The sequence below is a fragment of the Anguilla anguilla genome, chromosome 1 (assembly GCF_013347855.1).
Source record: "Anguilla anguilla isolate fAngAng1 chromosome 1, fAngAng1.pri, whole genome shotgun sequence".
Classification (NCBI taxonomy): domain Eukaryota; kingdom Metazoa; phylum Chordata; class Actinopteri; order Anguilliformes; family Anguillidae; genus Anguilla; species Anguilla anguilla.
In genome coordinates this window covers 31618055-31639474 of record NC_049201.1, presented here as the reverse complement: position 1 = coordinate 31639474, position 21420 = coordinate 31618055, and the positions used below count along the sequence as shown (strand labels likewise).

The 21420-nt window shown below is 39.4% G+C and overlaps 1 protein-coding gene across 2 annotated transcripts; it reads right to left on the bottom strand.

The window, feature by feature from the left end:
- Positions 1–1508: 1508 nt before the first annotated feature.
- zbtb24 (zinc finger and BTB domain containing 24) lies at positions 1509–20736 on the bottom strand. Of its 2 annotated transcripts, none has more exons than XM_035430013.1 (7): positions 20661–20736; positions 8798–9682; positions 7357–7524; positions 6530–6613; positions 6355–6438; positions 4308–4389; positions 1509–3662 (listed from the first exon to the last, which is right to left on the bottom strand). In XM_035430013.1, exons 2-7 carry the CDS (start codon positions 9642–9644, stop codon positions 2837–2839), a joined length of 2091 nt encoding a protein of 696 aa, XP_035285904.1. In that variant the 5' UTR covers positions 9645–9682; positions 20661–20736; the 3' UTR covers positions 1509–2836. The 2 variants fall into 2 exon arrangements, with proteins under 2 accessions (XP_035285904.1, XP_035285914.1); XM_035430023.1 differs by having other exon boundaries at positions 8798–9645; positions 20661–20730.
- Between the last annotated feature and the right edge of the window lie 684 nt (positions 20737–21420).

The following is a 21420-nucleotide window of genomic DNA, read 5'->3' as shown; positions in this document are numbered from 1 at the left end:
AACAAAACAAACAAAAAGTCTTGAGTTGAGTCCAGGTGTGGAGTCTGTTCAATGTCAATACCAGTAAAGCAGGCCCTCATCAATCAAAGACCTAGCCAAAACACTGGGTGTGTCAAAATAAACCGATACATTATTAGCAAGAAACAATGCACTGGTGACCTCAACAATAGCAAACAACCACATAGACCACAGAATACTGTAGTGGATAACTGAAGAATACTTCCAATTTTGAAGAAAAACCTTGTGGTGTGGGGATGGCTGGTTTAAGCAGCCACACCTGCCCTGGGTCAAGCTAATTAGACCTGGCTAATTAGATAATTGGTTAGAAATTAGATAATTGGCCAGGCTAATTGGACCCGGGAACAGGGGTGGCTTCACCTGTGCGTAGTGAGGCAATCAGTGCGCACAGGTTAAATCTGCCATCCCCACACACACAAAGGGGAGCCTCTGACAGTTTTTACATCTGCTCAGTTGGCTGTAACATCTTGCCACCCTCGTGGACTGTTTGAACATCATCCCCCTGTGTCTCTGTGCTGGACAGACCCTTGGAAAGCCACTTCGGTGGCCCGTGGCAGGCTTGTTTGCCACAGTGGTGCCCAACGTGGGGCTGCTCCGGCACAGGGAGATGATGTTCAAACAGTCCACAGCCAGGTCTAATTAGCTTGACCCAGGGCAGGTGTGGCTGCTTAAACCAGCCATCCCCACACCACAAACCTTTTTTCAACTGTCGGAACAGATCAAGAACACACTCGGTGATGTAGGCATAGATGTGTCAAAGACTACAATAAAGAGAAGACTACACCAGCATAACCTGAGGGTTCACTGCAAGATGCAAACCACAGGTAAGCCTCAAGAACATAATGGCCAGGTTACAGTGCTGAATAGAACATTTCATACTGTAGAGTTCTGGAACAAAGTCTTATGGACAGATGAGCATTAACCAGTACCAACATAATAAAAAAGGAAAAGAAAGAACTGAGAACTACTCGTGATCCACAGCACCCTCCCCCTCCTTATCTGTGAAACATGTTGGAGGTAGTGTTATGGCTTGGGCACATATGGCTGCCACTGGAACTGGCTCACTTGTCTTCACTGATGATAAGCATACAGAAATATCTGCTCAGATCCAAACAAATGCCTCAAATGTCATTGGATGGTGCTTCACCATGCAGCAGGACAATGACCCCAAACACACTGCTAAAGCAACTAAGGAGTTTTTCAGGGCCAAAAAGGGGGATGTTCTTCACTGGCCAAGTCAATAACATAAAATCGTAAATCCAAATGAGCATGTGTTTCACTTGCTGAAGACAAAACTGAAGGCAAAACGCCCCAGAAAAAAACAGGAACTGAAGACAGCTGTAGTACAGGCCTGGCAGAGCATCACCAGGGATGATGCCCAGCATCTGATGATGCTTATGGTCACAGAATGCAGGCAGTCATCAAATGCAAAGGAATTGTAACAAATACTAAATATGATCACTTTATTTTAGATTGTTAATTTGTCCAATTACTTTTGCCTGCTGAAATGGGGGCCCATGTATAAAAATGGCTATGATTCTAAATGGATCACCAAATATGGATGCAAATACCCTCAAATTAAAGCTTACAGTCAGCACATCATTTCACATCCAATGTGCTAGAGTACAAATGAAAACAGCAGACAATGTGTCACTGTCCAAATAGTTTGATAGAATTAACAGCAGCAGTCATTATCCGCCAGTATGTATTTTTTCCAACTGAAATGAGCTTTTCTCTGTATTTCATACCTTTGTTTAGTTGACAATTAAGTATTGTCATGCCTACGTTATGTTTATTTAAAAACCAAACCCTTACTCTTGAGCTACCATAAATTCCCAGGGACTGGGTAAGGACATGTTGCTAATTCTTTCAAACTGTTAGGGGTAAATGAGCTCCCTTGCATTCACTCCTGCTTTTACTGTTGTTTCATTCTACAGTCTGTGTAATGACACACCACAGCAAGGTCTTGCTTTTGGCTGGCATAAAAGAAGTGACATCACATTATGAACTCCTTTCAGATTGGGAAGAAATCTCTTATGAGACAAATTTACACCAAGCAATTGCACCTTTAGCCAAAGAAAAAAACAACAAAAACAACTTGCCCTTACATTTGCTAGCCATTTTGTGTGTGTGTGTATTCTATACTGTAAGTTTTAAACTGTATGTTTCCTCAAAACCCCCAAAATCTTATTTATTTATGTTTGCTTAAATTATTTATGCCGTTCCACAAAACATACCACAATCTTAACTTTACAATGAATTTCATACAAAACCAGAAAAGAAAAATGTAAAAGAAAAGCCAGAAAGAAGCACTGTTCAACAAAATAGACAATTGACACCATAGCCCCCACCTTCGGTAAAATAATCAAAGTTTTAAATTTTACACAGGTATGTATCATACACATATATATCAGCCCTTTTAGTTAAAATCGGGTGCAAAGATCTAAAAAATTAAGGAACTACATAACAAAGATCTGCACTCAATATTTTACATTATGACCAGGCTCAAAGATTTATACATTTCAGCATGCTTCCTTCATCAATAACATGGTGTCGTATGATGATTCCTACCGATTACCGAGAATTTGAAAAGCAACATCTGTTTTCACCAGTATTCAGAACAAAACTGGTATTTCACAATTGCACGTTTTGGTTAGTAACATATTTATTTGAAAAAGTAACATATTTATTTGAAAATTCTTAGGGATCTTCATAAAGGTTTTCAATTTTAATGGCACAGAAAGAGAAAGAAAGTAGTTCCAATGCATATTTGACCCAGGTCTGCTCGCAACATAACCACGCTGAAGCTGTAGCCTGGTCAGGTCTGTGGGGCCAGGCTGGTGTAGAGGTAGGAAACGGTTCCAGCCTGAATCTGGTACGTCTGACCCTGGATGTGGTGGCTGGGGATCTGCTGGGTAGTCTGGCTGATGGAGATTGGCTGTGCCGTCTGGCCGCTGATGTGAATGGCCTGGCCCTGCTGCTGGGAGGGCATTGCCGGTGTGACGGGCAGATGAGGGAGGGGTGGGTGCTGCAACAAATGGAGGTGCTGGGCAGGAGCTGAGGGCTGTGCGTGGTGGACCTGCAGGTGCTCCATAGACTCCTTAGTCAGGGTGATGACGTGCATCTGCTCGGCCCCACCCTCCAGCACACCCAGGGTCTGATCGCCCTGGGAGACCAGGGCCAGGTTTTGCACATGCTGTGAGGGCTGAGTGAGGAGGGTAAGGCTTTGACCCGCCCCCTCACCACCACTGCCACCGCCACCCACTGCCTCCTCTGGCCCGCTGAGGATGCTGATGCCCTGCTCCTGCCCTGGGAAATTGATGTTCTCCACCTCGCCTGTGACCACCAGCTGGATCTCCTGTCCCATGGTGGTGGGGAGGTGATACTGTTGCAACTGCAGGACACTTCGCACTTCCTCCCTAGGCCCGGTGGCCGCCATGGCAACCTCACCCATGGCCCCAGCGGACCTCTCCTTGTTGTGGGTCTTGGCGTGGGCTTTAAGGTTGTCCAGGCGAGCAAAGGACAGGTTGCAGAGTGAGCAGGTAAAGGGCTTCTTGCCCGTATGAGAGGCCACGTGGCGCCTTCGGGCACTGGGGTCGGAGAAGGACTTACTGCATACACTGCACACGTATGGCTTCTCCCCCCTGCAGGAAGTGCACGCAAGCAAGATATCAGTGTTGCAGTTGATTCAATTCAGTTAGCTCAGATGAAGAAATTTAAATTCAACTGGCTAATTCCCAAAATTATCCTGTGAGGATTGTTATAATGCTAATAATTTGAATTTCGTTTGCATTCCTGAGTTGACTGAACTTAACTGGAATTGGCCCCAGCCCTGACACAAATCCTATCTATTTTTATCTGGGAACTGAGCAACCTTTGTCAACTGGCTCACCTTTTCTGTCAAGGTAGTACATGAACAGCCTAATTGTATATTTATTTGGCTGATGAAAAATCACATTAATTAATAAAATGTATTATATAAATTCTGCACAATTATTGTAAACTTTACCAGCAGGGCAATGTTTAGACATAAAATCAGGCATGACTGGGTTAAGCCATTGCCCTATCAATAAAATTAGCTATATTCAGAGCTTCATAAGTACACGTGCTTCTCCATCAATATCTTCAATGGCTCACTTTATACACATGAACTGAATAAACCCTCAACAGACCTCTAGTGGCAAACTGCTGATACTGTATGAGCTACACATAGACAGGAATGGCGTGTGAAAGACACTAACATTTCAGTGGCTGTCCTGTTTTGGTTCACAGTGCTGCAGTTCAGTTACCTGTGAATCCTGATGTGTGTCTGCAGGGTACTCTTGGCGGTGAAGCACTTCCCACAGATCTCACAGGTAAAAGGTTTCTCGCCTGATGGGGAATGACAGACCTACAGGTTTAATGCATCAGTCTCCATTTGCAGAATATTTTACAGACTATGCATTTGTATAGCTTATGAATGTTAATAGTTAATTGATTAACTGTTAATCGTTAATAAATTGATCAATTAATTTTATTAATTAAACAGTCACATTTCAAAAAACAATTTCAATGAATAACCAAACACTGCATTTTACATAAGAGAAACGTTTCTCTATTGTTAAACACGAATCACCTCAACTGGTGGAAAGTTGATGAGTCATAGTTCCCTCGGCTGGCAGCATTACCAAAATGTTATTTGCCCATTCCCTGAACATCAGTGCAATCAGAGCACATCCACTCAACTACTGGTCTTGCCTTCAGCAGACTGCACACCAGACTGACCCTAAGACACATATGCTCATATTCCTCAACAAAATGTATTAACTTATGTAATGGCATATAGGTGATGCTGTTCATATAATGGCTATATTACAGCCTGCAAGTGGTCTTTTGTAGAGTGTTCATTCTATTTTTATGCCTTTACTTACCCTTTTTTTGTTGATGCATATCAAAGAGGCCTACTTTACAAAGCTGGGAACTTGCTATTGTTTTGTTAAATGAATAGCCTACCACTTGCACTATAGAATAAAATATACACCATTTGCTACACATGTTGCCAGAAAGAAACTCCTGAAACACTCCTTTGCCATAGAGAATTGTTGTCTGCATTATCAATTTAGATATAATATTCCACTCACAGGTTCATTTGTATGCATTAGCAGATAGTGAATAACCCCAATAAAGTTACAGGCTAGTAAAACAAAATTCAGGTACTTTACTGGCATGATCATTTCTTGTGAAACTGCACAGAAATAACAGACATAAAATTTGTCACAAACTTGCATTGTTTGTTTCTCTTTTTTACTTGTATATCTACGCTTATAACAATGCATCGAATGTAGCATATTATTACTAGCATTCATAAAGGCTAATTCATAAACAGTGGTCGAGAATTTGTAAGAACGATACATCCCTCGCATTAAAAACGGATAATTATTTTGTTTAAATTTAACAATCAACTTAATAATTATACTACTTACAGCCATATATCTCTCAAGGCTAATGTAGAAGAAAAGATGAGAAATTAACATGGATTGTCTTATCTTAAAAATGAAAAGCGAAATGGACAACAATTCCTCAGAAGAATTTATAAGTAAACAGTGGACATTTCTATGAAGGTTCTCAGATTTTTTTGGGACTAAAAATGACTATGGATTTTGTTCGTTGGATTCTTGCAGTAACAAGCATATCGACATTATTTTCATTTGTGTCGTCTGTGGAGTACCAAAATGCAAAGAAGGTGAGGACCCTCCAAGCTTGTTCTACAACCTCACGTTACAAAATAAGGAACCATTGTCACAAAAACATTGGCATGGTAAAATTGTTTATGGAGATGGAACCGTGAGTTTTAACACTTTCAAATGGTGTATCGTGTAACCAGACTGATTGAATATCTCCCCATTAAAAAACGGAATGAAGGCGTTAATAAACTATATATTTTGTTACCATTGAGCTTATTTGTTAATTATTATTAATCGATTAATGAGCGCCGACAATTGATTTTAAAAAATTGCACGAAATTTGCATCCCTAGTATACCTGTGTACATTCTAAATAGCATTCAGAATCGATTACCTTGACACAACACCAATTCTCTACATGGGATTTGAACCACTGACCAATACATGTACACACACACCACATGTCCACATAAATACATACACACATACATATGGGACAAACATCTACATGTACGATACACTGTACGTATCCAAAATATGGAGTTACAGTAACTCACCAACCAAACAAGTTTAAAAATCTAATGCGAGTAACGGATTATATTTTTTGGAAATACAAGGATTTCACATAACACCAATAACCACAGCGGCCAACTTGTTGTAACATGCAAGTGTACCTGTGTGCGTTCTAAGATGTTTCTTCAGCTGTGCCGCATCCATAAACTTACGGTGACATTGTGCACACTCTGGAAAAGGTTTGCCTGTAGAAAAAGGAAGTGTGTGAGACATGAAAAATGGAACTGCCAGCTGCTTGGTTTGGACCCTTTCTGAAATCTGAGCACTCCACTTTACCTGTGTGCACTCTATAATGGCTCTTCAGCTGTCTCTTCTGGCTGTATGTCTTTCCACATTGATCACAGCTGAAAGATTTCTGGTCTGAAAAGATTAAAATTGTCAGGTAACCATTTAACTTCATTAGGTTTAATGCATTTATAAAGTGTTACATCGAGTACAGTAACAGTTTACTTGCCACATTTCAGAGGTATGCTGACTGCTGACTGAAGCACAAGTTTTATATTTATCATGAATATCTCAAAATGATCAATAGTAGTCATGGCAGCAGAACTCTACAGTGTTCATGGCACTTGGAAATTTTGGCTATTGGTCAGAGAGATGTTGTACTCAAACAGCAAGTCGAAGATGTTTCAGTGGTACAACATTAACTAAAAATCAGTTTTGGTCAAAACATTTCAGAACACATGGCATTGTAAAGGTTAGAAATACCATAGCAAATGTCTTGCTGGTGTTTAGCAATTATTGCAAGGGGAAATAAACTATTTTAAATTATTATCAAAACACTTCTAAACATTTTATTTTGTCCAATCAAGGAACAGACTTGGGACCCTGCTGAGGCCTGTACTTTTATATTACACAGCAGCCTGGTAAAGCTGCTGAGCTATGCCCATTCTCATGTTGTGGAAGAGCCTGTGTGTGAGGGACTTAACCTTCAGTCAGTATCTATCTGTATGAATAGATTTTTAATCTATGAAATGTGTAAGCTATATGTAGTGGGACGTAGAAGTATGCAGGTGTTGTGCATTCAGAGATATCTGTGAGCAGGTTCTGCATGTCTGCGATGAAAGGTACATGTGTGCAGCTGTAGGTGTGCAGCAAGTTACCTGTGTGCAGGTTCATGTGTTCCAGCAGGGAGTGTTTGGTGGACAGGGCCTTGGAGCACACTGTGCAGGTGAAAGGCTTCTCACCAGTGTGCATGCGCTGGTGGACCAGCAGGGTATGCTTCTGAGTGAAGCCCTTCCCACAAACAAAACACCTGAAGGGCTTTTCACCTGTTCAGACAGTCTCATAAATATTAAAACACAACACAGCGATGCAACCAGTATATGGGCTAAACTATTTTCTAACTCCATAAGTTAATCCTGATCATGCATCTGCAGAGTGCTCAACAGGTCAGAACCTTTCAACCTTTCACATGGAAAGCCCAATCTTGCCGTAAGCCACCCCTTCCATGAAATGTCCCTAGTTAATTCTGGAGGGCGCAGACTATCATATGCATCTGTATACAAATGTATGCAGCCAGCCCACACTTTATTTCAGTCTGTAGCCTACCACTCCAGAGAACAACACATCCTGCCCAGGCAGAAAACATGACCAGCAGCCCGGCCGCTCGAGCAGCCTCTATTTAACGATGAGGCAGGAAATAAACCTCTATCCCTAGACACCACTCTGGTCAATTATGTGCCTCCCCATGGAACTCCTGGCTACAGTCAGCAGTCAAGATTAGATTATTTTAAACTTACTGTTGACTTAATTTCCCATCAGAACCTCAGTAGAGAAATTTGTTTTCTTTTATGCTTTGGATGTAGCAAACCTAATATGCTGATGATTTCACAACTTAGAGCCCAAAGAGTATGATTTATTTCCCTGGTTTAAGGATCTCTGTCATCAGGTCAGTGGGCTAATCATATTGTATGCCTTTTAGTGCTGCGAGGAAGGAGGAAGATCTAAAACCTGCAGCCATGTGCAAGTTGTTCTGGTAAAGATTGCTAAATGTAATGTAAAGTTTATTTATAAGAATGGTGTTTGATGGATTTTTACTGAGTTCAGTACAATGCGATTTTCAGCTGTACTGTACAATATACATGTTTTTAATCAACATCTTGTGTAGTAACCAATGTAGCAGCCAATGCTATACTTAAAGGACTATGTGTGTATTATGTCATGAAAAGGTGACAAGAAAATGTCCCTACTGGGACAAATTATGTATATCCCAACTTAAGATAAGACACACTTTATTGAACCTAGTTACTTAGGAGCAGTGGGCAGCCACAGTGCAGTGCCCATGGACCAAGTCCAGTTCAAGGGCAATGGCAGAAGTATACCCAACCTGACAAGCATGTCTTTCGATGTGGGAGGAAACTGACATACTTGGAGGAAACCCACATGAACAGCAGGAGAACATGCCAACTCCATTCAGAGAGAAGCATTTACAGTATGGGAAAAAAGTAAGAGAAACTAGGAGTGCATTAGGGTTTTCATGTTGAACCAAGGCCAGGTGAGTAATATGCTTATAGAAAGAGGTCTGAAAGAAACAAGGCTCACCTGTGTGAGTCCTTTGGTGTATTTTTAGGAAGAGGTGGTTCTTGAAGATCTTCCCGCAATCCTCGCATCGCGCCTCAGTGTTAGGGTACTTCCTCTTCCTGCCCCTTTTCCTCCGCTCTGGCTCGCCTGGCTCTGATACATCATCTCCAACCCGGTAGCCCTTCAGCTTCATCGGTGGTTTGATTTTGCGTTTGCTGTGGCGGCTGCGCCTGGCCCAGGGGTCATAGTCCGTGTCACCAGAGGGGGCAGCATGGGTGTCCGAATCCACAGGGTCCTCCATCGTCTCCACCAGGGGCTCCCACGAACCCTCACCCTGTACCAGTTCCGATGCTGCATTGGCCTCCAGCTCTTCTCCCGGGACAGGTTCTGAAGTTCCCACCGCCCCACAGGCCGTCACATTCTTCCTGGGCCGTCCCCTTTTGCGCTTGGGTTTGGTGGAGACACCCCCATCCCCTCCCTGGCAGTCTGAGTAAGCCTTCAGCAGCTCACTGACCTCCAGGAATCGTGCCATGTCCAGGAGAGGCCCCCCCTCTCCTTCCTCCACCAATACACTCGCACTGTAGATGAACTCCAGCACAGCTCCAAAGGTGCGGGCCGCCATGCCATCCAGCCTGTACACTGACTGTCCCACGGGCCCCTCTGCAGTGAACATCAATGAGAAGTACTCACTGCTGGCCGCAAGAAGGGCCTTATGGGCCTTGAACTGGACATCTTCCACAATCAGTGTGATGTCACACAGAAGGTCCTTTTTCCTGAGCTTGTCAAATTTGTTCAAGATGGAGTCTCTGTGCTCTTTCGAGTGAATGGCTAGATGGGAAGTGTTTTGGATTGGAGGAGCATCAGCCATCCTAAAGAGCAGAAATGAAGGGGTGATTCTTCAATCACCTGAAAGTGCGAATTAGCAATTAACCACATGCAGTTAAAAAGAAACAATTAAGCAATAAGATATGAGATACCCCCGACCCCCATTTCAAGACACCATAATGTTTGGGACATATTAATTTTATGCAAATTAAAGTAGTCCTGTTGTTGCAATCACTGCTTTAAATCTGTGACCCATAGAAATAACCAGGTGCTGAGTGTCTTCGGTTGTGATACTCTGCCAGGCCTGTACTGCAGCTTTCAGCTCATGCTTGTTTCGGGGGCTAATTTCCATTTGTTTTCTCTTCAGAAAATGAAACGCATGTTCAACTGAATTCAGATCAGATGAAAAACTAGGCCAGTCAATAATTGTCCAGTTTTTGGCTTCAAAAAATTCCTCTGATGTTTTGCAGCTTGTTTGGGATAACTGTCTTGGTGTAGCCTAGTATGAAGCACTGACTAATGAGTTTTGAGGCATTTGTTTGAACTTGAGCACAAAAAATGCTTCTGTACACTTCAGAATTAATTCTTCTGGTGCTATCAGAATTACATCATTAATGAAGACAAGTGAGCCAGTCATACATGCTTCACAGATGGGGGGGGGGGGGGGGGGGTGTCCTTTGGATCTTGGGCAGTTCCTTTTGGCCTCCACACTACCCTTGCCATCACACTGACACAAGTGATGTGATTGGTCTGATCTGTCCACATGATCTTTTTGCAGAACTCTGTAGGTTATTTGAGCTACTTCTTCTGTTGCCTGGCCATTCTGTTTTTGCAGAAACTGGTGGGTTTGTATCTTGCACTGTAGTTCTGTTTTAGAAGTCTTTCATGGACACTAGTCACTGACACATCCACGTCCGCTTTCTGAAGAGTGTTTCTGATCTATCACTCAAGTGCTTGGGGGGTTTGTCTTCATCAAGGTGGAAATTCTTTGGTCATCAAGTGTAGAAGTTCTCTGTTTTCTTTGCTCTGTCTTATTAATGTTCCAAACAGTTGATTTTGGTAATCCTAAAGTTTGAGCCATGTCTCTGACTAGGCCTATTTCTTTTTGTATTTCACTGCCTCAAAATGGCTTCCTTGACTTTTATTTGGCTCAACTCTGGTTCTCATGTTGACAAACGCCAATAGCAGAATCCAAAGAGAATCAAAAGCATAGAATCAAGACTAAATACTGTAATCTTTTTTATACCTGCACTAAGGAAGCAATTGAACATACCTGACTAATCAGAAACACCTGTGAAGCAAACATTTGTCCCAAACATTATGGTGCCCTGAAATGGGGAGGCTAGGTATAAAAAGTGTTGTTATTTCTACATGGTCAAACCAAAATGTATATAAATACCCCTTAATAACAGCTGAGAATGTGCACTTTAACCACATTGAACTGTTTGATTACAAATCTAAAATTTTGGAGTACAGAGCCAAGAAAAGTATGTATATGGATAAGTATTTGGACACTCTTATTAGTTGGTTGGCTACTTCAGGCACACCCATTGCTAACAGGTGCTTGAAAGAGTAAGAGTCAGCTCAAACTATACAGTAACCGGGGACAAACAGCTTGAAAATAAATTCATGTGAATTAATGTGTTTAGTTTTGCTCTTTATTTTTACTTGACAGTTGCTGTTTTATGGGCAACAATGTTAATTTCAGAAATCCTTACTTTGCAGTCTGCAGCCATTTCAGCAGGTGTTTTTAGCATTGTCAGCCTCATGAATGATACAAAACCGATCAACACCGATGTTCCTTGACTGTTGCAATTCTAAGCAACCTTTAGTGTTCAGTTGTGCTGAAAATTACATCAAAATGTGATGAATTGATTTGAGAAATTTTCGGTTGCCCTCCAGTTTTCCATTTTTATTCCAGACTATAATAGCCCATATACAGTACAATAAAAACATAACACATTAACACCGCCCCCCCAATGCGGTATAAACTGTATAGCTTATGATATGCCTAATAATATAAATAAATAAGGCTGGGTGTTTTAGCGCGACTGTTCTGTGTGAATATATATATATATATATATACAGAGACTGGTGACAAATTAAAAGAAAAACCTGAATAAATGATTGGAGAAACATAACGAATGAAGATGCGTCCATACAGGTTCACTGCATGATACAATTAAGGAATTAACATCCTATCATTCTCTGTGGCATGTATAAAAATTCTGAGCAGGCCCAGTCGAACTTGATTTTGGATCAAGACGGTGAGAGGAAAAAATCTAAGTGACTTTGGGTTCATTATTGGGACATGGATGGCAGGAGCTTCAGTCAAAGTCTGCTCAACTGGCTAGTCTTTCATTAGGAAGAGTAACTAAAGTTACATCTGCATCTGTGGGAAAGACATCAGTAAACAGGGTTGGAAATTGTGGTCAAAAGTGCACATTCGATGACTGTGATATTCGTGCATTACTGCAATATGTAAGGAAAAAGAGAAAAGCAACCCTTCCTGACTGAGAATGACAATGCAGGACATGACAATGTCAGCAAGAACAGTATGTCGACAACTATATAGTAAGGGATATTATAGTACAGTTGCAGCCTATAAACCCCTCATTACAAAGACAAATGCACATTTGAGAGTTCAGTGGTGCAAAAACCATAGGCACTGGTCTACAGAGATGTGGAAAAAAGCGATATGGGTCCACTTGTCCCCTTAGAGGGAAGGGTCACTACGAATCAACAAGTTATTTTGATCACATTTATCCCATGATGAACCATTTCTATCCTGATGGAAGTGGTCTCCTCCAGGATGACAATGCCCCCATCCACAGAGCACGAGAGGTCACTGAATGGTTTGAGTATAAAAATATGAATCATATGCTATGGCCTTTGCAGTCAATTTGTGTAATTTGTTTGAGGTAAGATAGCCAATATTGTTTCTTGTAACTTGGCGTAATTTTGATATTAACACTTACCTGTTTGAATTGACATCTTATAAATAGTATGTGTGAGTAATTAATTTGGTATTTTTGTACATTGAAAACATGTTATCCATTAAATCAATATAGCCTAGATGCAAATCTGTCATCTTGCTCCCCTTCATATTCATATTTTCACAATAATGCACATGTGATGGGCTATATAATTTCCCAATACAATGTACCATTTATCCTTCCATTAATGATAATGAAAGAATGTGATTAAAAAAAAAATACATTTCCAGAATCAATTTTGATTAATGCTATGTGACAAGCTCAGCAAAATTTTCAGCCATATTTTCTTCACTTAGACTTGATACAAAATCTGTCCTGTCATCTCCCTCCCCTAAACATTTCTGAGCACCTTTCCCATTTCCCCTCAATTCCCCTTCCTTTTGCCTCATCATTGCCAACTCTCCTGTCACAGGGAATCTCTGAGAGTAAAACTGTGGGTTAAAATATTATGACGCAAGATATCGGGCTCTTACACCCGGCGCAAAGCAGCGCCAAGTGCAACATTACATTACATTGCATTACAGGCATTTGGCAGACGCTCTTATCCAGAGCGACGTACAACAAAGTGTATAACCATAACCAGGAACAAGTATGTCGAAACCCCTAGAGAGAAGTACTGTTCCAAGTTCAGGGAACAACTGCATAGTTCAACTTGGAGCCTGAAGGTTAAACTGATTAACACTAACACAAACGAGAACAGCAACAACGCAGTCTATGCAAAAATACAAGCAGTAGTTAAGACAAGTGCATTAACTAAGTCACCTACGAAACAGCTACCTAGTTACAACCCTAAGCTTACAGTCAATTTAGAGATTACAGGGAGGTAGGGAGGGATGGGGAGAGGTGCAGTCTGAAGAGGCGAGTGTTCAGTCGTCGCTTGAAGTGGGTCAGTGTCTCAGCTGTTCTGACCTCCACGGGGAGGTCATTCCACCATCGTGGGGCCAGAACAGACAGGAGACGTGTTCGGGGTCAACATGAGTCATGGACATGTAGTGGAGGCAGAAACAACGGGGGGTATTCAAGGCCCGGCTTGATACAGTGTTAGATACTATTTAGCTTTTAGGTAAACTAAGCATTAAGTACAGTTTAGTGGTAGGAATAGACGAGCAGTGTTGGGCTGAATGGCCTGTTCTCGTCTTACGTTATGTTATGTTATGTTATGTTAAGTGTCTTTGCTAGTTTCAGACCGACGCAGTTGTCATTTTCCCGTCCAGCGACCACATTGTTTAAATAGCAAATGTACAAAAACCTGGTCTTAAGTCAATGGCGCAGTATTTTACTGTTATTTTAAGGACGCATTATTACAATAGTAATATGCGCCTACATAGGCGGGCGCACAACGCGTAATATTTAAAAAAAATACATGTCATAATGGTTAGTCATAATATTTATATCCATTTATATCCATTTATCCATAATATCCGCCATTATAATAGCAATCCGCCGAGGTGCAAGCGCACCAGGCTTTAAAGGAAATGGGAGATGACACTCTGATTGGTTTATTTCATGTTACGCCCAAAACACACCTATGATTAATTAAGAGACTAAGTACAACACCTTTGAACCTTGCGCCTTACTTTGCTCTCAGATTATCCGCCGTTAAACTAGCAAAAGTGGATTTGGACACGCCCTAAATGCACTTGCGCCATGCGTTTTAGACCGTGCGCTTAGATCATTAAAATATAGCCCATCTGTTATTTTCTTAAATGTGCTGAGGTTGAATTTTAAAAATTGTTAGTTGAGAAATACCCAGTGCCACTTTTGCTGTATCCATATTGATTTCTAAAATGTCAGTTTTCATCTACCCAGTAAGTACACCCGTGTTGCCATGACATCAGCACAGTCAAATCAAATTCGATAAAATTAAGCATTTAGAGGGCCAGCTCACTGACCCTACGCCAATGAGACATCGCTGTTCGATGGTACATGTCAAAAAACTCCACAAATGCCTTTAAATGGAAAGGGATATACAGTATACATTGTATTACACAAAAGTCGTGGATGACTTGGATGTCAATTAATAAATAATACCTCTTCGCACTTCTAAACCTAATTCAAAATCTGTGATGTGCTTCCAATGTGGACCTATGACAGATCACAAAATAAGTGAATTCAACTCAACTCCTAGTAAATTATTTTAAGTGTAACACATGAAATTGCACGCCACCTCATTAAAAAAGAAAACAAATGTATTTAAATGGAAAATTACCTTATTTTATATGAAAGCAGCCTGCACAAGCAAAGTTTTACTTGGAGTTGAGTCGAATTAACTTAATAAATTTAGTCTTTGAATGTACTTAATTTATTGACAGCGGTAGCACGCAGTATCATGTATTTGTAACATGCAGAAATCAATGCTTTTACATGTAAATAATTGCATTGAATTAACTTATAGAAATGAGTTTTGTCATACTTAAAATAAGTTGTCTGAACGCACTTAATAAAAGTGAATTAAGCTCCATTTAGTTAATCTTAATATGTTGATGTCAAATATAGGCTTATACTTCATATATTGCCCGCAACCACTGTCCATGATTTTACATAAATACAAAAATGAATTAATTTATTTTGTGTAGTTTGCATAAAACTATCATTGCAACTCTGCAGTGAGCTGAGTTCATTTCTTTGTTTAAGGGACAATTATATCACTTTTTACTACCCTGCAGGCCACCTAAAATAGAGGGTTAGAAAATGCCACAGGCTCAAATCCCAAATAAAATCCCTGAAAATTCACAATTCACAGGCAGAATCTGTATGGATGATGAAAAGTTAATGATGATGATGATTACATTGTAGATCCTGTGATAATCTGGAAGTAGAAATATAAACTGTGCATTGATTGTCTTCGGTATGCCTGTTTACATAACATAACAGACAAATCTATGCAATTAATGCGTTGTGGGGTGACGATCCAGAGAAAGGGTGTTGCTCTTAGTTTTTCATCTGGTGATATACATGTTTATGTAATTATAAGGTGGTTAATGATAATGTGAATAGAATTGGCCTTATTGTGGATTTTGCCATCCCAAAATGTCAAATTCCAACAGTAAAAATATGTCAGTCATGGCCTAACTACCTTGGAAGCTTCAAAAATCTAGTGGAGCATGCTGAAAACATTTTGATTTAATAGGGAATATGAATTTGAATATGAAACTTTATTGTCCACACAATAGAAATATGCCTTTGGCTTCACCATAAAAGAAACATACAAAGTACAAAATACAGTAAACATTTTAAAAGACAATCTAAATTTACCGTTAAACACTGACCTAGAAACTTCCAGAACGACAGCAAAAATACAGAGGTACCCCTACTGTTCCCTAGTTCCCATTTAATGTAGGACCTAAATAGCACTTGGGACAAAAGTAATCTTATAAATAATTTTACATGTCCTAGGAAGCCTATAACATCTTCCTTGTGGCAAGAGATCAAATTCCCTATGTAGTGGATGAGAGGAGTTGTTTATAGGCTAATTTTATTACTTTTTCTCCTCAACAGATCCTCATACTTGCTGCTGAGTTGCAACCTTCCAATTATTTTTGAAGCCATATTATTATACACAACTATTCTCTGCAGCTTATTCCTCCTCACAATGTGCTAATTTCCAAACCACATGATTATGTTAAAAGACAAAATGCTTTCAATAAGGCTTTTATACACCATATCCAATATATTTTGGCTCACTCCCATTTTAGAGTATTTTGCCATGCCATAATTCCAAATTCCTACAGTAAAAAGCCATGGCATAACTACCTGGGAAGCTGATTTTTAAAAATCTAGTGGAATTTGCTGAAAACTGTTAGACTTTAATTATTTTATGGAAATTTTAAATAGTGGCCATTTTACTTAAGGGGAGGCACCACATGTGAATAGGTGATTTTGGTTGGACGGCAAATTTTGATATATTACGATATTTTGCTTCTACATCTACTGTAGTTTCAAAAAAATATCTGAAACAATGATCAGAAACACAAAATTAGCCATCAATGGCCATTTTATCTACATTTCCTGTGTGAAAAACATTTTTTCCTTAACTTATAGATATAAATACCAAATTTAACATGGTGCTTCTTAAACAAAACAGCTGATCATTTACAGAAGCTATTTTTGATATATTTTGTCATTTACATTTCATGGGATATTTAATGTGGAAAAAAATCAGATTTTTTCCATATAGCCTATACAGTGTTTTCAGTAGGTTTTTAAAGTAATTATTCAATAAAACTACATTTAAAAAAACCCTTCTTTAAATGACTAGCTATTGAGTTATTCATTACACAGAAAAATGAACTCTGACTTAATCCACTGAGAACTGTTTTAACTAGCTAATAAGCAAATTTGCACTTTTTAATTATTCATGAGCCAATCTATATATGTTCCTTAAGGAAACAAAAATCATAATTTAAAAAAATGATTGCATTTGTGTCAACATTAAAAATATGAAATGTCATTTTGATTGGAGGAAAGGAATTTTTCCCTATTTACCTGTGGTACCTCCCCTTAAATGGCTATTTTAGAGGATTTTGCCATCCAATAATTCCAAATTCCTACAGTAAAACAGCACATTGCATAAATCCCTGGTAACCAGGTCTTCAAAATCTAGTGGAATTTTGATGTAATGACAGAATGTGACCCCTTCGCACAAGCCCCCGAGTGGCCAGGACACCAGCATCCTGAAAGTGCTCAACTCAGACTCTGCAACCAAATTAGTGGAAACAACAAATGTGTACTAGCATTATTAGTAGACAATACATGACAACTATGCCAAATACAGAATTTCTAAGTGCTACCATTGTTGCTCAGGCCATCCACTTAAACACCCTCCCTGCTAGCTCATCTGCAACTACACCCCCCAAGCATGACAGACAATAGTGTCTATCTGGGAGTTCATAAAAATATTCTTTCATCATTAAAAATTCATATTCCATCATAGCAACAAGACAAACCTGAAAAAGGGTAGGTATTTACAACGACCAAGTGTAAACCCGCACTCAACATTTAGACCATCGTAACTGTTCGGTTCGTTCTGGTTTGATTGACAACTCTTTTATCCAGTAGAGGACAGCACAAGTTTTCCAACAGGTATCGCATGTCTCATTTTACATTTATTACAAAGATTGAAAACTGCGCACAACAACTTGAACTGTTGCTTCATCACAACATTGTGCAGTAAACCGTAACATTACGTAGTAATATGTAGGCTACTCGTGGCACAATTGTTTTTTTCCCCTTTTTTCTTGATATTGTTATATGCACATTGGTCATAAGAGACAACTGTTTCCCTTTGCTAATAATGCTCAAACCTGTGTACTGGGGGCTAACTAACAGGCCTATCTGTTTGTATAGAGGCACTGTTAGCATACCTAGGGCAGTGTCAGTGTAGTATAGTAGAGGTAGTTAGAATTCATACCACTCACAATGAAATTGAGAGTCTTTCAAGAGGTTTGCACTGTTCTCTAATGCGGGAATATTATTTTATTGTAATCTTATTGTGCATAATGTGGGGTATTACATTACATTACAGGCATTTAGCAGATGCTCTTATCCAGAGCGACTTACACAACTTTTACATAGCATTTTTACATTGTATCCATTTATACAGCTGGATGCACACTGAAGCAATGCAGGTTAAGTACCTTGCTCAAGGGTACAACGGTCCTACCTGGGAATCGAACCTATGACCTTTTGGTTTCAAGCCCAGTTCCTTATGCACTGTGCTACACTGAAGTATCTCCAATGGCTATACTTGTCACATAGGGCACTGGAAATACTCATTTAAATTTAGTGTGTGCTGATATGTGCTAGAATAACATAAAATTTCCCTTGGAGTGACCAGAAAATAGTAACATTTGTAAAAATGTCATCCCATCCCCATTCAACAAAACATTACATACTGTAGAGTACAGAAAAACAAACAAGAGCGAATGATTCCATATTTAGGTATGTTTACCACAGTGTGTCACATTATTTTTAATGTGATATTATTGTTACATCTTAAACCATGATAAGGGGCATATTTATATGTTTTATAATGGACAAAAATGATTTTATTCATTTTTCATAACATTTTGGATTGGTTTCTGGACCCCTAGATATCTTAGACCCCTCTATTGATGAAAGCTTGTAATTCCCACTTAACAATGATCAAAAAATCTGTTTCATGATTCAAAACAGTTGACTTGGAGTGAAATATACGATTATTATGATTTACAGCAATGCTCAATTTAGACATTTAGGATAGATTTGGAGACACTAAGGGTCACCAGGATACACCGCTTACTTAGTCCTTCATAAATATTCAGTAGTTCTGCATATCATCATTAGATTTTGAACACTTTTCGTCAAGGAGTTTGTAATCCAGGACATGCATAGTTTTACCCGTTATATGAACGTGATCTCTCAGAGAACAATTTCATGTTTGCATTTGTGGCACTTTATTTCAACCTATATTATGAATATACTCCAAGTTAGTACTGAAAATGGTACAAGTGTCTGACATCTTGGGTTATAATGCCTTAAATAGAACACGCCTAAATAGGTGATGATCGCACGGATTTGGCATCTGCGCGAAGGATTTAAAAAACCGGCATGAATGCCGTTTTGGAGTATTGAAAGTAGGAGTAGTAACTTTCCATGATGTACAGTTGCCTCACGGACGGCTTACCGTAAAGACCAATGCAGACGTGCACTAAAAAAACTTTTAAACGCAGATGTTTTGAGTTCGAGCTTTTCCAACGTGCAGATGTGACCACACTATTTTTTTTTATCGTACTATATAGAAAATATAGCCCCTTCTTTGTCATTTGTAAAAGCAGAGCTGCCTTTTAAAATTAGGATCGCAGTTTCGTTATTGAAAATAACCATAAGACTATGGTAATATAACAATGCCCCAGGTCAAAAGTCCTTCGGTATTATTGATATTAGTAAAATGATGAGTCTACCTCTCTTAAAAAACCTGGTAGAAGTGAAGAAGTAGCCTACAGAGGAGTATCTTAGATCTTAGGAGGTACACTTCCAGGGACTGAGTAGCAGTTTGCATGAATTATATCAAAGACAGCTTCATATTTAACCTGGACTACCAATCAATCAATCAATCAATCAATCAATCAAACTTTAATTATAAAGCCGACAGCGGGTGCAACTCAATGTGCTGTACATAAAAAAGACAGAAACAAACAGGGTGATTGAAGGATATAAGAAAAAAAAGACTAGTTTATTTATGGTGGGATACGGATGACCCACGTATAATACAAGTTATCCTTGTAGGTTTGTGCTCCAGGTTTTAAAAATCTGTGCTACAAAGTGTTTTTGACCTCACTATCACCAGTGCTACTGGCAAAAAAGTGAATGTACAGCCCTAATATCAGCCGTTTTCATAGAAGTTCCTATCAATACTGTGCATCTTCAAAGCAAAACTATTAAACGAGGTCAACAGTGCAGCCACATTCAGGTTCCGTACATATTGTCCATTTTTTATTTATTTAATCGAATATACCAAATCACATCGGTTATTTCTTAACCAGTGAGAAAGTAAACACATTTGTTTTTGTTTTCTCACCAGACGACCGACTTCACCGTCCACTTATTAACTAGCTATGATTTTCGCAGGGAATACAAATTACACTACACTAACGTTCATCTAGCATTAGCTAAATTCTGATTTTTGTTCAGAGAATTGTAATATTTCATTTACCCATATGGACCATTTCTGTGAAATTAGCTAGGTAGGCAATCGGCTGTAATATGTAACTAAGTTACAGTATCCCAGAAATGCTAGCAATACGACCATTTAATCGCGAAGCTAGATGGGTAGCAAACCACACAGCTAGCCACCCAGCTAAGTGTACTGTATTCAAACCGAGCGCCATCTTGACTTTAGTCTTCAAAACATATCAGTCACCGATTTTATCCATTGTTGCTATGAGCACATTTGACGCCACTGGAAAATTTTCAGCATAATCACTTTCAAAATAGTCGTACAGCAGCTAAACGCAATCCATGAATCCTAAATAAATAGTTGTAGATATTATCAAATAAAAAATACAAAGCTTCAAGGACCTTACCTTAGCGAAGATGGCCGTAATGTATTAAAGCATCGCGAGATAATAGCGTATGCGGCTCCTCAATGTATGCTCCACCCCTCCTTTACTTGACAGCTTGATTTTACCTTCACTCTTTACTATCTCATTAAAAAAACACGTTTTCAACATACAAAAATGCCAAGTTACTCACACGTACAACGTGACTTCAAATAATTTAGGAAATATTGGTTAGCATTGCTTATGAATACAGCTTCTTTAATTTCGGTGAGGCAAGATAGCCTATATTGTTTGTAGTACAGTAACTTGGCGTCATTTTGATATCAACACTTTTAATGGCAGGCCTAGATTTTGCCAGTTTGATTGAATGAGTTATAGACAGTGCTTCGTATGTGTGAGATTAACTTAGCATTTTTGTACGTTGTTAACTTGGGACACTTGGCTTGTTGGGTCTGAATCGGTCACTGATCCTACCAGATTCTGTGATCACTGCAGTAAAAAGAAAATATAATGCAGGGGTATCTAATCGTATCCAAAAAGGGCTGGTGTGGCTACAGGTTTTTATTTTATCCCAGCACTAAGACCTGATTCTAATTAAAGTCTTGGTTGAAGACCATGATTAATGAATTAGTTGGTTCATGAATTCATTTTTTTAGTTTGAGAAGGGGCTTGACAAAGAGGCTATTACAACCTCCAGCTGGTGTAAAATGTGAGAAAACGAGGGGAGCAAACTGGTGTGAACAGAGTGTGAACTGATAAGGCTCATAGTGCCTTGAAGTGAACA

Bases quoted from the DNA above. Each gene is read 5' to 3' on its own strand.
- zbtb24 (XM_035430013.1), bottom strand. From the start codon at position 9,644: ATGGCTGATGCTCCTCCAATCCAAAACACTTCCCATCTAGCCATTCAC. The intron at 6,439-6,529 runs GTAAAGTGGAGT...CTTTTTCTACAG, and splicing joins CCATTATAGAGTGCACACAG to GCAAACCTTTTCCAGAGTGT. The intron at 4,390-6,354 runs GTACACTTGCAT...ATTCCCCATCAG, and splicing joins ACATCTTAGAACGCACACAG to GCGAGAAACCTTTTACCTGT.